Source organism: Lutjanus erythropterus, chromosome 18, assembly GCF_056507025.1.
Source record: "Lutjanus erythropterus isolate fLutEry1 chromosome 18, fLutEry1.hap2, whole genome shotgun sequence".
Taxonomy (NCBI): domain Eukaryota; kingdom Metazoa; phylum Chordata; class Actinopteri; order Lutjaniformes; family Lutjanidae; genus Lutjanus; species Lutjanus erythropterus.
The window spans coordinates 24,759,443-24,784,907 of NC_139334.1; the positions used below are offsets into that span (position 1 = coordinate 24,759,443).

At 38.7% G+C, this 25,465-nt stretch overlaps 2 protein-coding genes across 6 annotated transcripts in view; both read right to left on the reverse strand.

Moving 5' to 3' along the window:
- The window catches only part of pcnx1 (pecanex 1), a 56,090-nt gene extending 39,053 nt beyond the window's left edge, over positions 1–17,037 (reverse strand). For 2 of the 4 annotated variants that reach the window (XM_084743234.1, XM_084743233.1), the window contains exons 1-5: positions 16,494–17,037; positions 9,960–10,174; positions 6,072–6,177; positions 3,314–3,350; positions 49–114 (exon numbers count right to left, since the gene is read on the reverse strand). In XM_084743234.1, coding sequence (XP_084599360.1) covers positions 49–114; positions 3,314–3,350; positions 6,072–6,177; positions 9,960–10,174; positions 16,494–16,646 — 577 coding nt within the window. In that variant the 5' untranslated portion in view covers positions 16,647–17,037. The remainder of the gene's footprint in view (positions 1–48; positions 115–3,313; positions 3,351–6,071; positions 6,178–9,959; positions 10,175–16,493) is intronic. The other 2 variants (XM_084743236.1, XM_084743235.1) reach the window with 1 other exon arrangement.
- Positions 17,038–18,373: 1,336 nt separating this feature from the next.
- med6 (mediator complex subunit 6) lies at positions 18,374–22,432 on the reverse strand. 2 transcript variants are annotated; one of them, XM_084743084.1, is made up of 8 exons: positions 22,343–22,432; positions 21,043–21,202; positions 20,748–20,839; positions 20,342–20,424; positions 20,131–20,239; positions 19,886–20,001; positions 19,726–19,753; positions 18,374–19,070 (listed from the first exon to the last, which is right to left on the reverse strand). In XM_084743084.1, the coding sequence occupies exons 1-8, from the start codon at positions 22,362–22,364 to the stop codon at positions 18,940–18,942; spliced, it is 741 nt and encodes a 246-aa protein (XP_084599210.1). In that variant the 5' UTR covers positions 22,365–22,432; the 3' UTR covers positions 18,374–18,939. The 2 variants fall into 2 exon arrangements, with proteins under 2 accessions (XP_084599210.1, XP_084599209.1); XM_084743083.1 differs by lacking the exon at positions 22,343–22,432 and adding an exon at positions 22,093–22,321.
- Between the last annotated feature and the right edge of the window lie 3,033 nt (positions 22,433–25,465).

The following is a 25,465-nucleotide window of genomic DNA, read 5'->3' on the forward strand; positions in this document are numbered from 1 at the left end:
CAGTCAGATACAGATTTCTGTTTGTACGTGAATGACATGTATGTTTACCATGATCATGGCTGCAGCTCTCAACAAGAGTCAAACTGATGTCATCTGAAGTCTTTCCCACATCTCCTGTAAAGAGAAGGAAGAAAGCAATTAAGAGATGACATGTTTCATCAATTATTTATACTTTCACAACCACTAACCCCAGACACCCACACATGACCGGCCTCCACAGAGGATAAAGAAACAGATACCCCTGCCTTACTACTATGCTGAGAGGCGCTTGAAGTTAATGGAAAGTGGAAACCACTTATATGGATCAAAAAGCTTGGGACAGAATTATTCCTATTCAAATGCTGTTTAAATAATTATTTTTGTACGTGAAAATATAAAAGAAATAAAATGAAACTATTGTAATTGTATTTACTTTTACTTTACTCTTTGCACCATGGTAACCTGTCTCCTTTTGGCTGTCATGACAGGATAAAGAGTCATTTTCTCTCGATGAAAAACAGTCTTCTTGAAGCTTTGCTCTTGTTGAAGCTGCATTTTAGTGTATTTGAAATTATGCACAGCTCAGCAATTTATTTTTTTTAGTTGTTAGAAAAGAGATTGAAACAGTGTGCTACATTTGAAACAATCAGTCTGGTTAAAACTCTACTGTATTTTCATGTAACAAATATACAAATGTATACAAATGAAATCTACATGAAAAATAAAGAAAAACAAACCAAATATCAGTCATAATAATAATCCGCTTATACTGATCAATTTGACCACCACAGGGTTTGCAGCATTTGCTCTAAACAACCAAAATTATGTTTCATGGTAGCATTCTGCAGGTATCAAACTTCAAAACCTGTATGGCACTAATAGTTTTTAAAAATCATCTTCTCATTTAATAAGGAGCTTTACAATCATTTATATTTTCATATAGTTAGGTACTATACAGATTTTACATGAGTTTCTTCATTTCAGTACAGTTATTACAGGTTAAATAAAATGCTGAGTCAAAACAGTTCCCCCATCTGCTTCCAATAGCTTCTTCATTTAAAGTGAGTAATTGTACCAGAATGTGTAATGTAATTTTCTTTTCGTTAAAACTGATTTTATAAAATTGGTATTGAAGAATGTATCGTTCAGGAACTGGTAAGGCAAGGTGCTGGTGCCTTCACCGGTATCTAAAACTTTTGAACAATACCCAGCCTTACAGAGAAGGATGACAAATTAAAGGAAAACTGAAAAATTTTAAAATATGTCACCTGTCTGCAAGTAGACCTGGTATCCTCTATAACCTGCCAATATAAATCAGTCACTCAATCACTTAAAAAATAACTTCAGTTTGAATAAAATTGTTTATTTTTTTCCCCTTTTCAAGGCAGCACATTGAAATGACAACCCCCTCGGCGTGTTGTCGTCTGTTAGCCTCCCACTCACTGTTCCATCAGAGGGCACACAGCAAAAAAAGACGTGCAGAGTGGAAAGCAAGGCTCGAGTGGAGAACTCTTCGTTATGTATGAAAGGCAAAAGCAATTAGGCTGTGTCCAACGTGTTTTATTTCTTTATCTTAGAATAAAACTATTCAGTTGGGTAGCCATGTATTATGAAAAGTAATGTAATTACACTTTCAAGCAGTTTCAAGCACTTTATCTAAAAGCACTTTTTGAACCTTGAAAATACTACACTGAAATGCAAGTGTGAAAGGATTTGCAACAGCCTTATGAACCCTGTCACTATAAGAGGTTTCCACTGTATAATGCCCTGATGGTTGTACAAGACAACCTTTCAACAAAGATCTAACTGTTTAAGACGATGTTCTCTGCAGTCGCTGTTTCTCGAATCATGCGAGTCTGACTCGGTGATACTTTCTGGGAGTTTGTGATGGACAGTCTGAGAGCATGGAATCCTTGAAGGGAAGAGGATTAAAACACTAAACCCCAGCAGAGCCCTTGTCCCACTTCAGACCATTTCCTGTCATCGCAAACTGCCAGCTAATTAGAATGGCATCGAACAGACTCACTGAATTATTCAGACGGTGCAGCCGCCTCATTCTAACACTCAGTACAATAGACCCAAAGCAAAGCTACGACTTCATTTATTGTCTTCTTCTCGGTCTTCCAGTAAAGAGTTCCTGGAGAATGACTTCCATGCTGACTCTTGCTGTGTATTACTTTTTTTTTTTTTAACTCAGCAGAGCCCGTCTAAAGCTGCTTCATTTCGATGTGACTGTTGAGGTCACGGCAATGCTGAGTCAGACTACATCTCCCCGGCAGCTGGGGTGATCATGGTCAGGGATGTGGTGATCTTGCAGAAAAGGAAATGCATCACAGGGTCGCAAAGAAGATGGTGAAACCAAAACTGTAAAAGTCTAATGTGCTTGTAAAAAAAGTCAGTTCTTTTCACTCTAAAATGAATGGAGTTACACAAGCACAGAGAGCAATGATTTAAAGGAACAGTTTGGATTATCTGAAGACTGATCAATAGTCAGTGTATTATTACAGCAGATGGTAGTCAGTACACCTCAGCTTAGAGGAGCAGAGAGGAGTACCAGCACATGAGCTAATCAATGTACTGCTGTGGACTGGCTCAGCAACAAATTTTACCTGCTTAAAAAGACTTTACCTAAAAAAAACTATACTAGTTTAGGTGTATGCTATATGTAGAATATTTTCACAGCTTTACTTTGCTGTCAGATAGACATTTCTGACAGGAAACTGCCGTTATATAAGCTAAAAATCGCTCTCTCTCAAAACCAACCAAACTCCATAGGCAAATTTGGTCATTTTACTTGACAAAACACAGGAGTTACTGGTCTACTGCTGCCTTGATCTGTAAGTTTGTTTGTGCTATTGTGTGATTTCTGTGTTCTGTCAGGATAGTTTGGATTCACCTAAATCACATAATAACACAAAAAATAACTGATCGAGGCAGAGGTAGAGCAGCAACTGTTGTGTTCAGTGAAGTAAAATTACTGATTTCACATATGGAGTCTGGATAGTTTGGAGGGAATTATATTTGGCTTATATAACAGCAGTTTCCTGTCAACGAAGCCTGTCTGACTCCAAGGTAAAGCTGTGAAGATATTCTAAATATAGCACATACTTAAACTGATATTGATTTTTAAGGTGGACCTTTTTTAAGAGGCTAAAATACCTTGTTGTTGACTGGTCAGCTTCTGAGCTGGTGCCCCTCTCCGCTTCCCAAAACTGGGAGTGTGTCAAGCTGCATCTACTGTAGGTAACAGACTGACTATGGTACCTCATATAACCCCGCTTTGAATTACCCGATCTATCCCTTCAAGTATACATTACAAGGTGGTCATAGTTACCTTTGGCTACTGTTGTTCTTCCATGGGTGGATGCAATCTGGAAGTGAAATAAAAAGATAAATCAAGCAAGTTGTCGTTTGAAAAAAGGAGGTCAGGACTTCAGAAGCAAATTTCTGGAGCAAAACAATTAGGAAGACAAACTGACAAGACGTATGATCTTTAGAAAACACGACATCCAAAGAAAGACACTGTTTGTGTATTGCAAACAGCCAGTGCCTCTTCACTGTCAGAGAAAAGTTTTGGCTTCTCTTCCTTCTCTGAACACAGCAGCTGAGCAGAACATCCTGGCTGATTAGTGACTCAAGGACACGCAGTACAAAGACGTTTAACATGGCACCCCCTGGGAATCCAGAGGTTAAATATATCTCACAGAATTAAACAGCTAAATAACTTTGAATATTAAAGGAGATATCAGCTGACAGCCAACTATGTGAGGATCATACCTAATGAAAACATCCCTCTACACACACAAACAGCTCCTTCCTCTAGTCCAACAATAACAAAAGTCAGTTTTAAACTTGTTCTTTTACTCCTCAGGTTTGTCTTTGCTGTATGTGTGCACCTCAGAAGTGAGCGCACAGTACATGAGTACATGTTACAGCGAACATGGAGGAGGTTTAAAAGCTGTCAGGACTCAGCAGATGATGCTTGTTTGTGGGAGGATTAAATATTGCTCCCAGCAGGGAGTAGCAGTAGTTTGCTGATTATTTATCACTTGTAACACAAATAGTGAATCACAGAACAATGTTGTGAATACACACTCAACAAAGAAGAAGGTTTTCTATGATTCAGATGTGGTTCAGTTTGAAAAGTAGACAATTTTCTTGTACATAAAATACATGAAACTAAATCACTACTTTAGGACTCAGTTATCATTAAAAATAAGACACTAGAATCTGACAAGTTTCAATCACCACAGGGCTCAACAATTAGGTTTGCACTGGGCATTCAAAATTTCATGTCGGGCAAGTAAATCTAGCAACTCACTTGACCGACTGGGCAAATAGTAAAAAGGAACTGAACTGTTAAACTATTTTGATAGTTGATTAATGCTTGATGTAACTTTTCATGCAAAAATAGCCGTTTTCAGTCCTGCTTTTCTCTGTTTATTATCATATTAAACTTGACAAACAAACAAGACACTGAAAGACGTCACCCTGGACTTTGCAAAAACTAAGATGGACAATATTCACTATTTTCTGACATTTTATAGACGCTGCAACCCTAGAGTAAACATGACATTTGAAGACAATTAAGTCTTTGTTGGTATATGATACCTGCTAATAAATAAAAGAATCTGCACAAGGGCAAGTAAAAATTGACCTTGGGCAAGTAGATTTCTGACCCACTTGCCTGACTCAGCATTTGAGGAAAAAACATTCATGTTAAACCCTGAAATAGATCTTGTCTGCTTTGTTTAATTAGGACCGATATAGTAAATCAAAAGAGTCAGGCTGTGTGGAATATCACTCCCTCATTCACATTAATCACTCCCTATTATAATAGGACCTGCTACGATCAATCGATTAGTCGAACGAAAGAAACTTAGTTGCCAACTATTTTGATGATCAATTATTGCTTTCAGTCATTTTTCAAGCAAAAATGTCAACCAGGATTTGATACAAAATTGAAAAGAAGCAATTTGAAGGCATCACTTTGGGTTCTGGGAAATTGTGATGAGCATTTTTCACAATTTTATGGACTAAACACATTTGAGAGACTCACAAAAGCTAAAATTCTAAGTAGTCCCATTGGAAGAAGTAGCTATTCAGATGATTAATGTTTTGGCATAGAGCTGATTAGATTGTCCACAGACACTGAATTTTATTCCAGCAAGTAACCAGTGTTCAAAAAATGGTCTCACTACAATAAAATGGCTTCTATGAGGACTATCATCATCACACATGAATAGCATTGGGCTCATTTAATCCAAAAGAGTCTCAGCTTTCCAGTCATACTCTATTTATGCAATTCCAATACTGTTTAGGGACCCAAGTATGCATGAATATTCAAATACACCATTTTTGGAAAAGGCGAAAATAACACATTTATACTGCATGCAAAAACTGCAGGGTTTTTGCCCCAAACTGCTGGGGAGACACTTTGGCAACCATACAACCCATTTTCATTCAGATGTCTTAAGGTGTGACATTAAGGGTCCTTATGCCTGGTGGGGATGTTAATTCACATTATTGCAAATTAATTTTCTGTTGAGCATGTCTGCACTATTTTAAACACTGAGTAATTTAAAACACACACCCACTTGATGGAAGCCAGAACATAACAGCACCTCACTTTTAGTGCAGACAAGATGTACACTTTAAAGCTACTACAAACAGATTTTAAATGGTTATGAAACAGTCTCAGTTTATCACTGATGCCTCTATATGACCTTCATAAGTAACACGACCATCAGCTAGAAGATCATCTATTTCTATCTAGTTATTCTCAATGCCTGCCACCAGGTCTTGAGATGAAACGAGCCTGTGTTTACATTTTTTCAGGCAAAGTTACTATGATTTAAATGTTAGCCTGTTAAAAGAAGCAGGAGAAGATTTTTATTTATATAATGTTATTTTCTGACATATTATGTGGTCGTTATAACAGAAACACTGCTGCTTTTGTTCACAGGAGCCTCCAAAACTAACACAATACAAACATTCTTTGCAGTAGCTTTAACAATAAACTAAAACAGTACATTGACAGTAAATATAGTGTTTGTGGGGTATCTTATGCAGCAGAACAGCGCTCTGCTTACCTGCTGGTTAGACTCCATCCCAATATAGGAGTTCCTGGAGCTGCAGTCCACTGGAGGAGTCTCTTGTCTGATGAAGTCTGCCATCTCAATACCCCCTCCAGGGTCCCTGCACAGACACACAAACACATGCATACACTTGTATTATTACCTGCACAATGAACTCCCGCCCTTAAATCTGAATGGATAGTACAGAATGAAAAGTGCCATTCATCTTGTTCTGATGACGTGTATGTCCTGACTCGGTTTAGAGAAAAACTCACCATGCAACTATTAAACAGGCCTGTATTTAACATCGTTTTATGAGGGTTTCGAAAATAAATCGAAGGAGCAAAAACAGATGAAAGCATCCATGCAGATTTTCTTCAGGCCTATATTTAGCCCGGACGTGCTTGTTTAACCAGTTGGTATGTCGAAACAAACAACTTGCCAGGGATTGTCTATAAATCATTTCCATATGCCAAAAAACGTTTCATAACGGGTCAAACCACAACACAAACACTCCGAGTAATGAGCGACAACACGTAAGAGCGGCTGTACAGAGAGTGGAAAAAGGAGCAGTCAGGGGAAAATGAGTGGGTGGCGGTGTGAAAACACCTTAATCAACTTCAGCTCGGCTTGTCTGCTCTACTGTAAACTCAAACAACCTGGAATGCGACTCCAGATGTGTGGGCAACGCCGCCTGCGACTGCGTCTGCCCCTGTGGTCGAGAGCTCTCATTCTTCTTGTTGCCTTTCCCCTCTCTCAGCGTCCTGCTAAGCGCTCTCTCTGGAATGTGAATATGAGTCACTTCTCCGAGTCACGGGCAGTAAAACGCTGGAACCTCTCTGGCTTTTGTTCCTTCTGAATGAGAGCTAAACGTCCTTATTGAAAAAAGACTGACGCCTGGCATTCAGAGTTGGGGTAACACATCATTTTGTACCTTTTTAATATGTTACAGCACTTATGCAATGGTACCTGATGAGACAATTGATGTAGAATGTAAATTACTTTTTCAGATTGTGTAATTCATCAATGGTTGTCAATGTTGTTTTTCCATATTGTAAACACAAAATGTAAACAAAGTTCTGCAGTACTGGAACAATGTGAAACATAATCCTCATACTAATGAGATCCTTAATCACCCTCATTATAGCATTGGTTAGTCCATATTTCACTGTCAGCATACTTGGCTTTAAAAACATAGGGGCTGCTTATTAAACTTGAGAAAGGTGCTGTAAAATCTATTCTCATAATCTGTTCTATAAAGGAACCCATGGCATAAGAGTTATAACAAGTTCTATCATGTAATTCTATGAGCCAGTACTCATGTGTCTACACATACTGGGACATGAGACATAAAAATATGGCGCTGGTTCTTGCAGAAAATGCACCATAGCAGCAGAGAAGAACATAAAAAGTGAGAATAAATGGAAAACCAGGAGCGTATTGGGTAAAGGTCATGCTCAAAAGTGAAAGAGAAATTACCTTAAAGGCACCCTGTGGAGTTTTTGACCAGAAGTACTAGCACTCTGGAGGTATGTTTTTATGAGTTTCGTTTCTTCTTGCGCACAAGCCTGTGGGTGACGCTATTCGTGTTCCTGCCAAAGGTTTCAGACGACAGAATATCACTGGTCCACAGGTGGCCATAACGCATTAAGTAACACTGAAATGCACAGGCAGAAGCAGGGAACAAAACAAGAGCTCGCAATTACATGCAGAGCTGGACAAAATCAACTGTCACAATAAGTTGCAATACTGTGACAATAACATAGGGATGACTATTGGTGCCCTCACTAAATATTACCACAATGAGATTTTTGATAAATTATCATCAGTAATGTGGATATAATGACTAAATGGGTAAAGGCAAATAATTGAACAGCTAGAAATATCTGTAATGCAACCTTTACTACCAGGAACAGACAACATTTATGGCATATCATGATTAAGGTTGGGTGATGTTTACCATGACACATCAACAGTGACACATTGTGATGGACGATGATATTGTTATTTGGAGGTGGGGGTGGCGTCTGACACATGTCCCTGTGCTGGGTTTAAAAGGATCTCCGCACCACATGTCACTTAGTTGTGCTGCTGAAGCTTGAGACAAGTTAGCCAGCTAGCTATACTGGTCAAGCTAACCTAAGAGAAGAACAGCACAAATAAGAACTGCATCATTGAAAGTGGAACACCAACAGCGACCCACAGACAAGAAAATCTGCTGTCACAAATGTAACTGAGTGACCTGGGTTCACCTTACTCGGCAGGTATAAGATAATATACCTGGACATGTATTCAAACATTTTTTAGATCTCAAAGATACAAACTGCGTGTTCTGGTAAATAATCCCAGATGTAAACAGAAACACTGATTACAAAAAAAACTCCACAGGGCACCTTGAAATGCGCTTCATATAAATGATGCCAGCTTTCAGTGTCAAAACCGAGCAATAATCTTGGAGTGCATTTTAAAACAAAGCTCAACAGCACGCTTCTTAGCACAAGTAGCAGTAATGTGGACAAATTTAACTCCACTGATTTTTTTGTAACCTTAGAATGAACTGTTTTTTAAATAAACATAGCATGTGTGTCCTCCTCCATGGAAGCTGCCATATTGGACTGCCATGTTTCCTGAGCATGTTAGCTAACACTAATAGCTAGCTAGCAAGTTTTATTGGCTATTTTTTTTTAACAATGGCTAATCAAAAGTGTTTCTGAACATGTATGACATGACATCATGCGTTGCTTCAAAAAGTTCACAGTAACAAATTGGTCCAGGCTGTCATGTCTGACCCGTACACGCTCACTCAATCTTTCTATATTTGCCATATGGTTGGGGGATTGGACAAATATTGACCACTGAGCCCATTTCTTTTTTTTTGGGGGAGGGTGGGTGTAATTTTATTAAGCTAATTAAATACTCTGCAGAGCGACGGGCGCTACTCTAGTTTAGGGCACTGCTGTTGGCTGAAGGATGGTACCCTGAGACAGGAGGACTAGTGAGAGTAAAACAGCCTACAAAGCCAGACTATTTAACATCTGACACGATGAATTAAGGATTGTGACTCACAGTGGCAGCTGGCATATGATAAAACTTCAATTCTGAGTCATTACTGCTTCAATTCTGGCACCAACACATAAATATTACATCTGACCTGCTACTCTGTGTTTGGCTCCAGTTTTTCCTTTGTTTTGCCTCCAGCTAACACTGTGACGTAATCATGACGTTGGCCCAAAAAAGGGTCTATACATGTGCTTAGAAGGGGTGAGTGAGACAAGGTGTTTGCAGTTTGCATGTTCACTGCTAGATGCCACTAAATCCTACACACTGGTCCTTTCAGGAGGAAATATCCTGTTACTTTCAAATTAAATTTTTCCGATGATGCCCTGATGGTTCAGCTTACATGGTGTGTATCATCTAATAATCTGCAGTAAGATTTAAAAGTCGGTTGCATATGATACTTCTCTCTCTCTCTCTGTCACTTTACCAAATAAAGATGAAAACTAGAAAAAAAATCACATGTTTATTTTCCCCATCTCTGCTCGTTTTACAGCTGGAAGCCTTTAAAGTGATTTATCGATTCTCCTTGTAGCAGCTTGTGTCTTTTCACACGTCACCACTCGAGGACCAGACCTTTGCCCTCAGCTCCAATAGACAACCTCAGATTACATCACCTTTAAATGACTCCAATCGCTCCACAATCACGCTCCGTGTGACTCCTCAACATCATTGATCAGAAGGCATGACGTCTTCCTCCTAATACACCACACTCCTACACCGCCTTTGCTGAATACTTTGCCTACCTCATTATCTGAGCAGCTTAGTCACACTAATGGGAGCGTCTTTGTCCCACGTCTCCAGATGTCGAATCCACCACTGACTGGACTGTGTAAGACATGAACTTACCCCGGGCCATTGCTGTCCTCTCGACGGGTGACGCCACCATCATTAGCCCCCTCTGTGCCACCTCTGCTGCCCTGACTCTCCTTGGCCTGGTGCTCCACCACCTCCCCCTCATCCAGGGCATGGTGGAGGCGGTAATTCACCGTCTTCAGCAGCAGGAACATGGCAGCAATCACACCACAGTAGATTCCCACTATCACCATGGTTGGCTGCAGGGCCTGGAATTAGAGAAGGAAGCAGAAGTTAACTTATATGGGGTGTCTGATATTGCAGGGGGGACAGTGATACAGACTGTAGCAACATAAGCTCTGCACCTTTTCCCTTGCTGCTGTATTTTATGTTTCTCGTCTTTATCTATCTCAAGGAACAAGGAGTGACATTGTGATGTCATTATTGTCCAAGTCTGTGCTCTAATTATTTAGTTCTTCTTGAAAATAACAATAAAGGGTGCGTGCTTGAGTGATTTAATTTAGAACAAAACAAAGACTAAAAATGTCAAATATATAGGTCAAATTCTAGGTCAAAAGGAGGTTTGGATGTCCCCAACATCAGATAGTATCAACTAGCATTTCAGCTGAATGAGTTGAGGAAGATCCTACTGTTTGGTCTGTTTGGTAACGTCACAAACATCTGGCTCCCTGCTGGGCCTTCTGTTCCGTAAGAATTTACTGAGCTATCAGCTATGAGGAGTCTCACTAACAACAATCCTTTGGTTTCCAGTATTTTAAAGGCATGGTTTACAACACGAAAATTCAAGAGGAGGCCTAATTTAACCTCCTTACTGAGAGACTTATTTTTGTGGGTTCTTCCCTGTTGTCATTTGAACAACTCCAAGAAAATAAAAACTTCCCCAGATAAGAAAAAATGTTCAGTACCTCCAGATTTGATATTTAATAACTAGAAAAACTACTTTCAATATCACTAAAGCATCAGCAGCTAAACAAATCTATAACTCATTTCTACAGTGTGTTAAGCCAGACTGTTGTGTTGTGTGTGTACAGGATGTTGCACAGACATAAAAACATTGATGAGGATGAATGGGATGTAATATGGAACCATGCAAGCAAGATTTCTATGAGTAAGACTGTCACAATTTAAAATCCCACACCGCTTAGAAATGTAGCTTTAAAATCTCTCCTACAATAAAAAAAACCTTAGTGGGGACCTACACTAATTGGGTTTGGTGCTGTCCCAAAATCCAAGCATGCATGAGACAGGGAAAATATTTGGTGTGGCTTTGCATTTGAACTCTATGTCTTTGCTCCTGGGTCATCTGATGCAGGGGTTGGTGCTAGTTCTGGCAGACTGTACATTATTCTTACACATGCAACAAGGAAGGACATCCTTCCCAGAAGGCACCAACTGAGATTGCAATGTTGATTTGTAGTTGAGAAGTGGGTGATACTGAATGTTCAAGACGTCTTTTCAACAGGATAAAATGTAGGTTACAATGTCAATGTGTCACAAAACACAAATTTGTTTAACCATTTTAATAATTTGTTCAGTTGTTATATTGATTAGTCAGAAGACATTTCTCCAAAGCCGTATTTCACTGGTAGGTGAAATCTGGTCTAGACAGTGACATCATTTCAAATCAATACATTTAATGTTTCATATAAAATACAAACTGTACAGGGTTTGTGCTGCCAACAAGGGGCCTCTGGGACATTATAAAGGGAGAAGTTCTTAAAGTAAAATACAGAAATTATTGTGCTTATTGCTGCAGCCAAACATGCATGCCCAAGTATTTGGGCATATTGCTTATAGATCCAGCTGCTCTGAAGGTATTTGCACCGGGACCTACTAAAAAGAGGTGCAGAGGGTACCAGAAAGAGATGGGGTCATCTCATGGGTTTCACATAGTGCTTTCATGCATACGACTGTGGTTCAGGTCCTACCCATAACAACTTTTTTTCTTCTGGCTTTCCACAGAGAAATTTGGATGTAGTTTCTTAGTGAGTCAAAAGTGATGGTAAGCTGTTAGTTGCACACTGTAGGGGATGAGACATGTCACGCTTGCAAATCCAAGTGAAATATGGTCTGAATATGAACATTCAATGTCTTCAAATAGTCAGTAATAAAACTTTTTTTTGAACCAATTCTGAACATCTTTTCACCGGTGACCATGGCCGTTTTTTAAAAATCTTTTCAACGGTTAAATGCTCACTGGATTATGTCATGGATAAATGATAAACCTCCAACTAAAGCAGGCTGGTATAAGATAATCCCAGAGTGTTTTCCTCGTGAATATTTGACTTGTCTGCTCCACTCTTCAAAAGGACAGTTCATGAAGAAATGGACTTTATACCTCTCCTTTTCCATTTCACAGAAACTTCAACACTTGCAAGCGTTCTCTTTGACTTATTATGACCCCCCCCTTTTGTACCCTGCTTATGATGCTGTAACTGTAATGCCCCTTTGTCATCTGAACTTAATTATATCTTGAGTTTTATTTGAATTATTTATTTTCTTTAAAGAGCACTTATGCATTGTATTGTTGAAGGTTTTTTTTTCCTGTCCATTATACTTTCCAACTGTTATTAATGCAGACTGTGTAGGCCTATGTTGTGCAGAGCTCTCTGTTACAAAAAGGAGCAAAAAACTCAATGCACATACTTGAGAAAAAAGAAAATAACAATGAAGACATGTTTAGAAGGACTTAAATGAAGCTCTCACTGACATGTTTAACCAGAACGACAATGACACAGACAGGCACTTTAGGAATATCTTGCTGAAGGACATTCGGTCATGTGGAGGGACAGCCGACAGATGAAACTGACTGAGGAATCAGACCTGTGTGAGCTGCAAACAACTACTGCATCCAAGTTAGCTCCTCTAAACACAGCTGAAAGAAAAATTAAATGCGTCCATTGTGCCAATTATTTATGACGCACACTGGCAGCGTTTTAAAAACTGCTGCATTCAATTATCATTTTAATGCCTCCTTTAAAAGTGAAGCGGCCAAGGGAGGAGGCAATCACTGAGCACCTGTGTGTTTACCACGAGGTGTCTGAGCTCCATCTTGTGTGTCTCTGTTGTCCTTGAGATATTCCACTGCATCTGTTTGCAGTTATTACAAACAGCAGCACCACTCAAACCTGTGGCTTAATATAAACCACAGAGCTGACCAGCGTATTTCCACTCCAGGAATAGAACGGAAACCACAAACAGATTTGAAACATCAGCTTCTCAATATAGGTTAGTAATATACTTAGCAAACACCCATTTCCTGACCTGAGCACATTTATAGAGATGTATTTGAAAACCATCATGACACATAGACATTTCAACTCAATTTGGGTTCAACAGGTTGATAAAGTATAATTATTTGAAAAACAGTAGGTGATTTGATGGTGATGAGCCAAGATGCCACCACCCACTTTATCCCCCACTACAGGGGCTCCCTCACTTCAGGGTCTGATGTCTGGGACCACCTTCCCAAACAAGTAAGAAAAAAAGAAATAACATGACAAACAAAAAGGAGGGCAAAAAAAATAACTGGGCTGTGACAGAACTTCATTACATTCAAACTGCCATTACAAATTCAAACTGAATTTATTCAGGGTCATATTTCCCAGTTACTACACACTTTTTTTGTAGGTGGGGGTCAAAAACTGATCTAATTTGTGTCACTGCATCTGAGGGAAGCTAAGTGTGGAAAAACACATTTGTCTGTACTTGGTGATGTGTTGTCATTGGCGTGGTCATTTTCAAAGGAGCCATTTAAATTATACATTTATTCATTAGAATTCTTGAGCACATTGAGATATTAAAAAAAAAAAAAATATCTTTGTAAATGACCTCCCAAAATACTTTTTTGGAATTTAAGCTAACCGTTTAGCAGTACCACTGCCTCTAGGGCCCAGTAGATGGTGCTCTGAGGCCCACTGGATGCTCTAGTAGAAGAGAAAGTGCTGCATGGCAGAGGGGTTGTTTAGTTGAATATGTTAGTCCAGTCTGTCTGACCCAGTGATGCTTTTTCTGACTGAGGTTTGTTCCAGAGAGAACCTGTGGCCCCGACCACGGCTCTGAAATATAAGTCGACTACCTGTGCTGTGCAAACTGCAAGCTTTGGTGTTTAATTCGGATTTATTGCTCAGACCCATTGTTTTTTTTTCTTATTTGCCCTTCGTATTATATTTTAAATGGGGCCACTATAAGATTCCAGAGTAAACTGATCAGCTTGCTCAAAAGACAAATAAAAAACGACACATGCTGTCATGCAAAGTCAATACGGAAGTCAGGGAAGTCTAGTTTTACAGTTTCAGTTGATGTGCAGTGGAGGCCAGCAAATTTGTGAGCACATGATAACATGGATCAGGAGAAAGAAAGCCAAATTTTAATTATAGCTATTTAATGGCTGCTATGTCTGCACAGGGGTTTGTCTGGATATAGAAAAAGAGCCAGGAGGGGTGGGATTGTGACGTGAGCGGCTTCATGGGAACAGAGTTCAGCCAAAATTTAAGTGTGTCAAGAAATACTTGTAAACACTTCTGTCAACGCCTCTCCACATGACTCTTGTTGCAAGACACTCAGGTCTTCCTGAGAAAATGAGCACGAGTTGGGTTGTACTGGCTGGCATTGTAAAGTCTTCCAGAGTGACGTTTAAGTCACATGAATTCCAATATGACAGACAGACTGAGGTCACATTACAAAAAAAAAAAAACAAGTATATGATTTAGGACCACATATGAAGTAACCACATCAGATTAGAAAAGACCAGATTCTGTGTGATCTGTGCTGATTACAATGTCATGGAAAAACCCCAGATCAGAGTCACATATGAGCAAAAAAAATCTGATGTGGGCTACTTTTGTCTGCAGTCTGAATGTAGCCATAGAGACATGCTATGAGGGCCATTCTGCTGAATCTGTGCCCTCTGCATGTTGTAACTTTTCATAATTCAACTTAATTGCTAATCTTTTTTTTCAGTACTGTATTGAATGCCGCCTTCATTTTTGGTCTTTGCTGCTTCTTGTTGATCATGTGAGGTGCATAATGTCCCAGTTTTTTTAAGAGAGGGGGATGTGTCAGGGTAACAGAAGTGAATGAAAACTCGCCTCAACTAAAATGTGTATTTCAGTAACATACTATGAATGCAGATTCGTGGCAGTGGTTAATTTTATGTTGTGTTTACATCCGGACTGCAAGATAGCAGTGTTGATATCCATCTTCACTGTTCTGATTGCATAAAAAGTACACTTTTTAAACTCAAATTTTATGCATACAATGGCAATATATCACTTTTATTACAGTACTGCAATAAACTCAATTTTAATCCATGCATTGTGATATCGTATCGCCAGATTCCTGCCTATATGCAGCCCTAACACAGATCATTTCCATGCATATTAAAGAATGTGTTGTCCTGGGGACTGAAATGTTTCTATAATCATTCAGTAGCGCCTGTGCTGCTGAAAATACACCCCCAGACCAAGCCGCCTCTGTAACAAAATATTTTAGGGGAGACATGACTACAGATATTGTTTTATACTTTAGAGTCTGAGTTTGGGCTACCCCCTATGTTAAAAATTAACCAATCACCGGCTGCAAACACCCATGAGTAGCATGCACATGTGGACTACAACTTATACTGATCCGCCATGTCCCTTTGAACTGTTTAGAGGACAAACCATCACTAAACAAAAGTAAACACAAAGCAAAACAAATTGGCAAACAAAGCCCTCCCGTGGCAAATGAACTGAGCAAATATCTACTCAGTCAATTGAGTGTGTTTCTTGGACATTAAAGTTGGCAGATTACTGTTAACATCCTTGTCAGCTGTGCTCTTGCAGTCACAGCTGGTAGCTTCTGAACACTGGTGATACCGCAAATCACTACCGACAGGAGGAAAACAACGAGATAAGAGGGGGGTGGGGGGGAATTAAATTCACTGATTACAGCCTGGCACAGTGTAATCGACTGTTAATATCCTAACGGCTCTTGACCGCATCATTCTGATAAACACAGAATTTAAACAAAAGAGCATTCTGGTCTTATCTAGTTGGTGGATGATACAGTTACAGGGGCAGCCATTTAAAGGTTATTTATCAGGTGTGACTTTCAAATACAGTTAGTCTGCTTATAATTCCGTCAACTTTATGTTTTTCTAACATATTTTGAGTGTAGTTAAAATATTCCGTGACGTTCCGTTAGTTTAATGAGACGTTACATTGTCTCCGCTCCAGATAATAGACAGAGACCAACCGTTGGCGATGTTTTCTTCCTAAGAAGGCGAAGGAATGACCCGCCCTACTCCGCCTCTGATTGGCTTACCCTGATAATATAACCAATCGTCACGCCTTATGCCTAACCCTAACCAATCAAACCAACGAAGGCAACCGGTCCTGGCCAATCAAAGGCAAAAGAGGGCGGGTCATTCCCTCGCCATCCTAGGAATAGAAAACTGGCGAGCCGTTAGTATCCTGTGGCAGCTAACCTAACGGGCACTTGGTTTGGCAACTTACGTTCTCTACAGTCATGACAAAAATAAAAATAAACATACTATAAAGGGGTTGAGAAAGCAACACAGCTCACCATGTACAGCGTGAAGGGGAAACATAGCAGAAACAGCCAGATGTAGAGGTGTAAAGCGTTGACGAATGTATTCGCGTCGGGGTCGTAGTACCATCCGCCTGTGACTGAAGCCCAGACCCCCTGCCTCAGGATCTGTAGAGTCTGCGACCCCATGTTGTTTGAGCCCCTCCGACGAATCCGAGCCGAACCGACCGACGGAACAACCGGGGTGACACGCTGGCTAGTCGTCGCTGAACATGACAAACGGCGCTATGTGTTCAGACACTGGCCCGAGAATCCCCTCTGCAGCCATCTTCTCTGCTGCTGCTAGCCAGCCAGCTGGGGCACTGTTTCCAGTCCTCCACAGAGGAGACTCCTATCCCACCACGCCCTGCGAGAAACTTCTTCTTCGTCGCATCGATATATTGTAGCCATGGAAGCGGCTACTGTCCAGAGTGAATACATTGAATATGTGCAACATTACTTTGTGCCTTCGCCCTTTAAGTTGTCGGCTTATTCTCCTCGATGAGAAGTCATATTTTCTGCGTGACTGATCACGTTTGACCTCAACATGACTTCACGCAGTGACGGCAGGGAGCACAAATGCATGAATCAGAATGAATTATTGGGCAATTAAGAGCTCGGTCTAAATATGACCAAAGTGCGACACCTGCTGGTCATAGTCTCTCATTATCACCCTGATTTGCTGCTCAATTTAAACTCAAATTATACCCTTTATTAAGCTGAAAAAAAGTACTTTGCTTAATCTATTTTAGTCTATTTTTATTTTTAAACTCATATGTAGTGTCTGTTCATTACACATTATTGAAAATTTATACTACTACCACCACCACCACTAGTAATAATAATAACAATGAAGGAAAAATAAATTGTAAAAGTACAAAAGTATAAAAAAGTAAAAATGCTCGTTCTGAAGAAAAATGGGCCATGTGACATTATTAGACTGTTAATACTTATGCAGGCAAGAGTATTAGAGGCAGGCATTTGGGGAAAAAATTACAAGAGAAAGAATTTTTTTTTTTTACATTTCGAGAATTGTATGAAAACGTTGAGAGCAAAGTTGAATTTTCATCATTAGTATCAGAATTTTGAGAATAAAGTTGAAATACCATTCCAGGAATAAAGTAAAAATAGTATGTCAACTTCATTCTTAACATTTTCAACTAAAAAAATCTATCTGATTTATTTTTTTCCTATGCCTGGCACTAATACTGATCTTTTCAAAATTTATACCTGGCACCAATATGTTTCCGTACTCATACATCAATGCACATTTCACTGTTGTAGCTGTATGTTGAGCTGGAGCTAGTTTTAGCAACTTTTTTATATTAAGTTTTAGTTTAACCAAGGGTTTGGCCTCCTCCAAAGGTCCACAAGGTAAAATCTGTGGTGTTGGGTGATGACTTATAGGAAGAAAAAAAAAAGTTCCTGCTACGAAATTGGTTTTTATGCCTCTTTTTAAATGAAATACAGGATCATTTCGAGGAGAAATGTCTCTTCGAAGGAACTTCTAAACATCTGAAACATGACGAGGCCCTAATGAGACAGAACTTTTTTGTGAGTGAAATTAAATCAAAAAACTTTGAAACGTCTGGATTTATTTTTTATCAATGTATTGTGTTTTATAAGTTTATTGAATGTTTTTAATGAAAAAAACTATTTGTAAATTAGACATAAACTCCTGGCCTCTGGGATGTAGTGAAATATAAATATAGAAGAACATGAAATGGAATTACTCAGGTAAAGTACCTTGAGATGATGTTTAAGTACTTCAGTAAATGTTACAAAATTATATTTTGTTTGAATCATGAGGAAAAACTGTGATCAAGCAAGACTCCAGCCTGTTAACTGTCAACAATCAAACACATCACAAAACAGAGTAGCTGATAAATTTTTAATACAAAAACACAAAAGCAGAGTATAATGTACAAAACAAACTGATCAAAGTGTTTGCAATTAAAGACAGGCGCTCAGGTCAAGAAGCTTTTTTTTTTTACATGACATAATGCTTTCTGACACATCCTCCTGTAAAGCACTCTGAATTAAACAGTCATCTGAAGTCACTACAACACAGATATTATGCTGATGTCAACAGTAAACTGACACTGGTGCTGAGGTCAGCGTATCATCAGAAAACCTCATCCTGAGCGAATACTGCTAAACACCTGCTGACATCGAGCAGTTAACCCCTGTTCGGTGTACGCCTGCCTGAAACGTCCATGATGCCAAACCTATCAAGTGTACAAGACTAAGGTTACAGTGTAAAAGTAGTCCTGGCACCGAGACAGGCAACTGACTGACCCTTTTTGTGCCAGTTCATTCTTAGCCGCCTGTAAACTGATCAAATGGGCAGAGTGGAACAGGAACAAAAATACTCCTGAGCTTTTCTTACAGTTCGTGTTGTAGGATTTCACATTTCTTTGCTCCTTTTTTTCCCAAGAGAACGTCACTGTAGCCGTGCTCTCTTCTCTGGAGGCGGTTTGCTCGGTGGAGCTGGGGCGGAGGACTTTGTGGCTGGTTCTCTTTCCTCTTGTTTCACAGTTTCTGTCGGAGGTTCAGGCTCCTTCTTCACCTCAACTGCAACACAAGAGCACAAATTAGGAGAGAAATAGTTATCAACAGTCAGTGAATTATCTACAGTAGGTGGAGGTCGCCTTGCTCACAGTTTGGGGAAGGTGCAGGAGTACCAGTGTAGGAAGCTAAGCATTGTCCTGCTGTGGACCCTGACAGCAGCAAAACATATTTTAGCTATCTAAAAAATGGCCCAGAGAATCAATCACACATACATCAAGTCTACGCTATATTTAGAATTTTTTCGTCATTTTACCTTGCTGCAGGACAGTCTTTTCCAACAAGAAACCACTGTTACATAAGATCAAATATTGGTCTCTCAAAAGCCACCAAGCTCCACTGGCAAAAACATTAATTTTACTTTGCAGTACAAGGGCAAGCTAAAGCAGTGAAAATATTCTAAATATAGCATACACTTTAACAGATCTAGACTTTTTTTTGTGGCTAAATGTACATTTTGCTGCTGACCCTGTCCACAGCAGGACATTCATGTGTTGACTGCTATCTATTATAGGTAATAAACTGACTATGGATAAGTATCTCAAAAAAGCACACTTCAAAAAATATGATCTATCCCTTTAAGCACTGATGTTCACTGATGTTCACTGACAGTTCTGCAACTTAAAGATCAGAATAAAATGTAATTATTTCAAGATCATACCTGGAATCGGCTTCTCACCGGGCTTAGGCTGAAATGACAGAAAGAAAAACAATATTACTTGGATCCAATCACATTAACATGTTGTTATTATGTTTTCATTGGGAGTTTCAAATGAAAAGACTGAGAAGACAAAACAATTCTCAGTCAGTGTAACATGTACCTGGTAAAATGTTGGTGGAAACTTGGACCTGAGGTCCAAAAGGAGTGTGTCAACCCGGTGCCTCTGAAACAGTGAACTCGGTTCCTCTTTCTTCTTAGACTTGGGTTTGGCCTTTTCTGTTCAAAAAAACATATGAAACTTGAAGTTACTATTTCACTCTGGCTCTTGGCGTCCTTACCATTTATAGTTTTTTTCAGGGACTTTTCTATCTAAAACTTTATTGAATGAACTGCCAAAACCCGAACCTCTCTCCTCCTGGTCCTTGAAGTGCCACCAGTACCCTTTGGATGGGTGATAACGGCAATAAGACATGGACTCATCAAAAGCAGACTGGATTCCATGGACAGCAGAGAGCTAAAACAGAGACTGGTGTCACTCAGGTCCACACAGTTGTCGGCACTCTGTATAATACATAGTTCCAAGTGTATTTTATAGGATCATAGTATAAATTCTCACCACTCTGGAGCTGATAACTGTTCCCAGGTCTGGCGCCTGATACACCACTCCTGCTATGATGTAATAGTCAGCCATGGGAATCACTGGAGGATGAAAACATACAGGACAAGTAGCAATTAGATCCTCACATGCAAGACTATGCATGTTTTAATTGTGAAAGTAACACTTTTAAGTCCATATAATCACAAATGTAATATAAAAAACCAAATGTAACTGTTTCAGATTGTTATACTCAGTGTTTTGTTACCAGTGGCTGCTTTTATGCAGCTGAATACTGACAGGGATGACACTTATGGTTAACTGTACCACAGATAGACTGCTATAAGGCAGTTTCATCTTTATTACACAGTAATATACATGCAGCATGACTGACCAGTATGACACAATCAGACACCACACTACTCACCGTTTGTTGGTGACTGCCTCTGTTGCTTACGGATTATATAAAGAATTGGCTCCTGAGCATGAAGAAGAATGTACTCCACTCCCACCATCTGACTGAAAATAAGACAAAAACAATATTTGCTTTTACTTTTGAGAATGTCACTCAATACCACAAATTTGGAGCTGTGTGCTGAAAATATGTCTGACCTTTAAAACAAAAGAGGTCTTAAGTACTATTTCTGTACGCTTTATTTGGTTTTATTTATAAACAAGCTCTACAAAGTCACATCAAATCTCACTGTGTCAGATAAACTTACTTGAGATGTTCCAGTGTAAGCCGCTGCATCTTCACTACCTCATTATTACAGGTTCGGTCATAGAAGGGGTTGCTTCTCTCAGAGAAGTAGTCCAGGACATTTCCAGGGTTAAGAATTGGTACCCAGCCGCTGTCCACCCAGGATATACCAAGAAGGTTGTCTGCAGATTGAATGAGAAGTTTTACAAATGTTCTGAGCAGAGGGCTGGTCAATTTTAGCACATTTTCACTGGTTAAATGATATCAGGGTTATACAGAATGTTTTTAAGACAAATAAAATTAATTACCAACTAATCTGATCATCAATAGACCAGTTATTTTTTCAAGCAAAAATGTCCATCTTCTTAAAAGTAAGGATTTGTCCAAACAAACATCTTTGTGGCTTTCTTTGTCATACAGCACAAAGACAAACAGCAAATCCTCACATTTAAGAAGCTGGAACTGCCAAATGTTTGATAATTTAGCTTGAAAAATTACTGAAACTATTGCCTGATTACTAAATAGCTAGCAACTAATTTCCTCATTGTCCAACTAATCAATTAATAGACTCATGACATGCTCTAAACACATTTAATCATTTTTTACCCTGTTTTGATTATTTCATTGAGCTTGTTTTGTTATGTTCTGTCAATATATGGGCAAGTCTGTTATTTGTATTTTGCTTATGACAACAAATTAGAGTAAAATCAAATGTTGCTTTGCATTTCTATGTTTATGTCAAATGTCCCATTTCTTTCTTTTGTCCTTGGTTGAAAGCATATTTAAGGTGTATTAAGCTCAATGTTTTTAAAGACTGTTACAAATAACAGAAGTGCTTGTATTTCTCCCCCTACATCTCTGAAGGCCTGGAGCCTTCAGTGCTGCCGTGACTGACCATCATTGAACGAAAACACCAAACAGCCGTCACTTAACGGAGACGGAGCTTTCAGTGGTGGTAACGTTAAATGAATCTGATCTTTGTCATTATAACATCATACAAACCCCCCTCGACCAGCAACACCACTGGATTTTATGTGACATATAATTCTTAATTCTGCAAAACGAAACTGACCATTCTGTAGGCAGCCATCGTTAGCCAAATTAGCCGACATGCTAATCAAACTGGAGGAGATGCTAACCGCTGCTAACATTAGCTTCCTGCACCAACAAATATATGGGGAACAAATCTACACAGCAGCTGTATCTCCAGGGACTGAATACAACACGTAGATTGTTAACTTATTAAATATCACTACAAGAAAAAAAAAAAAACACCACCGGAATTGACTTTATAACAAAGAATAAACCGGCTATTCAGCTACCTCTGAAATCCACCGTCGCCATGATGTAAACAATTTTCCTGTCTCACGTAGAGTACGTCATCGCTATGCCCCAGGTCGTAGTTTGATGACGTCTTCTTAATGGGCTTGATTAGTTAATTGAAATAAAGCGATAGATTCACTGAATATGACTGGAATCTTTGTCCACAGTTCTACATGATTAATTTTCTTATAATTCTGACTAATTTTCATATTTGTTCATTAGCAAAAAGACAAACTTTTCAGAGATGGCGGCATAAATCAAACTATATTTATTCTCTTCATTTGAATGAACGAACAAAACAGCCATTAAATCATATAATCTTTGTAAATTTTTACAAGATATTAATTTAAGTCTTTTCTATAATTTCTTTCACAACTTTTGGTCCCACTGACATCTCTGTGATTGTAGACTTGATTTTTGTATATGTGTTTGGATAAAGTGGAATAAAGAGCAAGAATAAAGTGTAGTAAAACCACTTTAATAAAAGAGAAGGGGATTACAAGACAGAGAGACTGCTGAGACAACTGAATTATTTTTTTTTTTATCTTACTGGTTTATTATTATCTTGATTTTTTTATATGCACAAAGGCTACACAGAAATCCAAGAGCACACTGATTCAAAATGTCATCATTAACCTATATAATAATTGTAAGTTTTGGTTTCTGATTTGTTAATATTGTATTGGCACTTTCATTGTATACAAATAATCAAATTGAACTGTATCAGAGAGATGCAGAATGTTTTTTTCATTATCAATTAATGTGCCAGTTATTTTCATGATTAATCAATTAATTAATTAGGGTATACAGTGTCAAAAAATTTTGAGAAAAAGTGCTCATCGCAATTTTCTTCAAACTAGAACTACAACAATTAGTCGATTAATTAATTGGTTAACTGAAAGAAAATAAGTTGCCTAATTATGTTACTAGAATAATCTATAATTGAATTGTTTCAGTCAAAAATGTCAAATATTTGCTGGTTCCAGCTTCATCATGTGAGGATTTGCTGTTTTACTTTGTCATTTATGACAGTAAATGAAGAATGTTTGGTTTTGGACTGTTTGTTGAACAAAAGAAGCAATTTGAAGATGTCACTTTGGACTCTGGGAAATTTTGATGAGCATATATAGACATTTCATAGATTAAAGTAATCAATTAATTGTGAAAATAATCAGCAGATTAATCGATAATGAAAATAATCATTAGCGGCAGCCCTGCCTTTGTCTAGCCAACAGTCCAGAGTCCAAAGACTCTTCATTTACGATTACAAATGACAAAGAAAAACAGCAAATTCTTACATTTAAGAAGCTGGTGCCAACAAATGAAATAATTAATTGATTATCAAAATAGTAAAAGCAATTTCTGTTCTTTAGATCGATTGATCAATTGACTAATCATAGTAGCTCTTCTTGTGCATCTTTCTTGACAACAACTGTAGATATTGCATCAGTCTGAGTGTTACGCAATCAAGCATATTTAACAGCTTTCATGGTTCATGGTTTTTATTTCTGATCAGCAGCATTTGCTCCAGAGAGCTGAAATTCCAGAGACACACCCAGACAGCTGAGGTCACTGCCCTGAGAGTGTGACAGGACAGATGGATTTAAGCATGGTGAATACACACACACACACACACACACACACACACACACACACACACACACACACACACACACACACACACACACACACTCTCTCTCTCTCTCTCTCTCTCTCTCACTCAAACAGTGTTGTTGATACAACAGCAGTTGAAATGAGAGGCTCTTCTGTCAGGGCAAAAAGGGACGACCGTATTCATCACCTCGCTGTCTGCTCCCCCCCTTCATAATTGAGCCTCATAACACTATTACCCTGCATAAACCCCAGTCTGAATGACATCATAGCCTGTCATTAGGGGCTGTAGCCTGTCATGAGTGAGTCTGTCCAAAGTGGCTGCGCAGAACGAGAGCAGTCAGGGGGAACAGCAGGCAGCTCGGGCGAGAGACGACATGCTGGATGATCTTTATCTGATTCATCGGAGATGACAGAGTAGAGATGACTGCATTCCTCCAATTTGAGATGAGGGCGAGACACTGAAGAGGGTATTTTAGAGGGAGGAGGGGGCTGAGATTCTTTTACCAGAATCAGAATTGGGTTTATTGCCAAGTAGGTTTTCACATACAAGGAATTTGCTGTGTTATATTCATGAAAGTCACAAGGCAGAAATAGAAAAACAGAAAATGTATGAAAACAGATGAAAAATATTAGAAAAATAGAAGACTATGTTCAAAATGACTGTTATTTAAATAAAGTAAAGTAAGGATGTTTTCAAAAATATAAAATGTAATTGTTTAGTTTTATTGATTTACAAAGCGCAAAATGAGCGAACAGAAGAAAACTCTAAATCAAATCAATATTTAGTGTGACCACCCTTTGCCTTCAAAACAGCATCACTTCTTCTGGGTACACTTGCACACTTGTTGTTCCAAACATCTTGGAGAACTAACCACAGATGTCAGATGTCAGATGTCAGATAACATATATGCTGACATAGCTGTGATATGCCTATATAAGGTCAATAATATCAGTCAATTGATATATTGGTTGGGCTCTAAAATTAAGTAATAACATAAGATAAAATAGAAAATAAAGAAAAGGAAAAAAAAAAAAAACTAAACCAATTGATCCATAACAAATAAAAGATCTATACATCCATGTATCTGTCTTCTAGGAATGAGAGGGGTCGGTGAGTTGGGGTTGTCACTGCATTAACAGGCTCATGATAGGACTCCATCTTTTTGTTACCTTGGAGAGTAAATATTGCCAAGTTCCAAATGAACTTCCATGGAGAGTAAACTGATACCATGAGTCATTATTCATGAGTCACTAAAAACATTTTATGTCTCTTCTTCGCCTGTAACTCAAAATAATACAAGACAAAAGATAAGGCCCAACATAATATATTGAGGTCTGTTATAAAAACTAGAGCCTGATCGATAACATCAGCCCAATTTTGGCTTATCACAGCTATATTGGTATATATCGATAATGACATATGTGTTTTCTGACATGCCCAGATATGAAAACTTCAGATTTTTACACATTTTATTTTTTACCTTTATAGGCAACATTTCATGTGTATT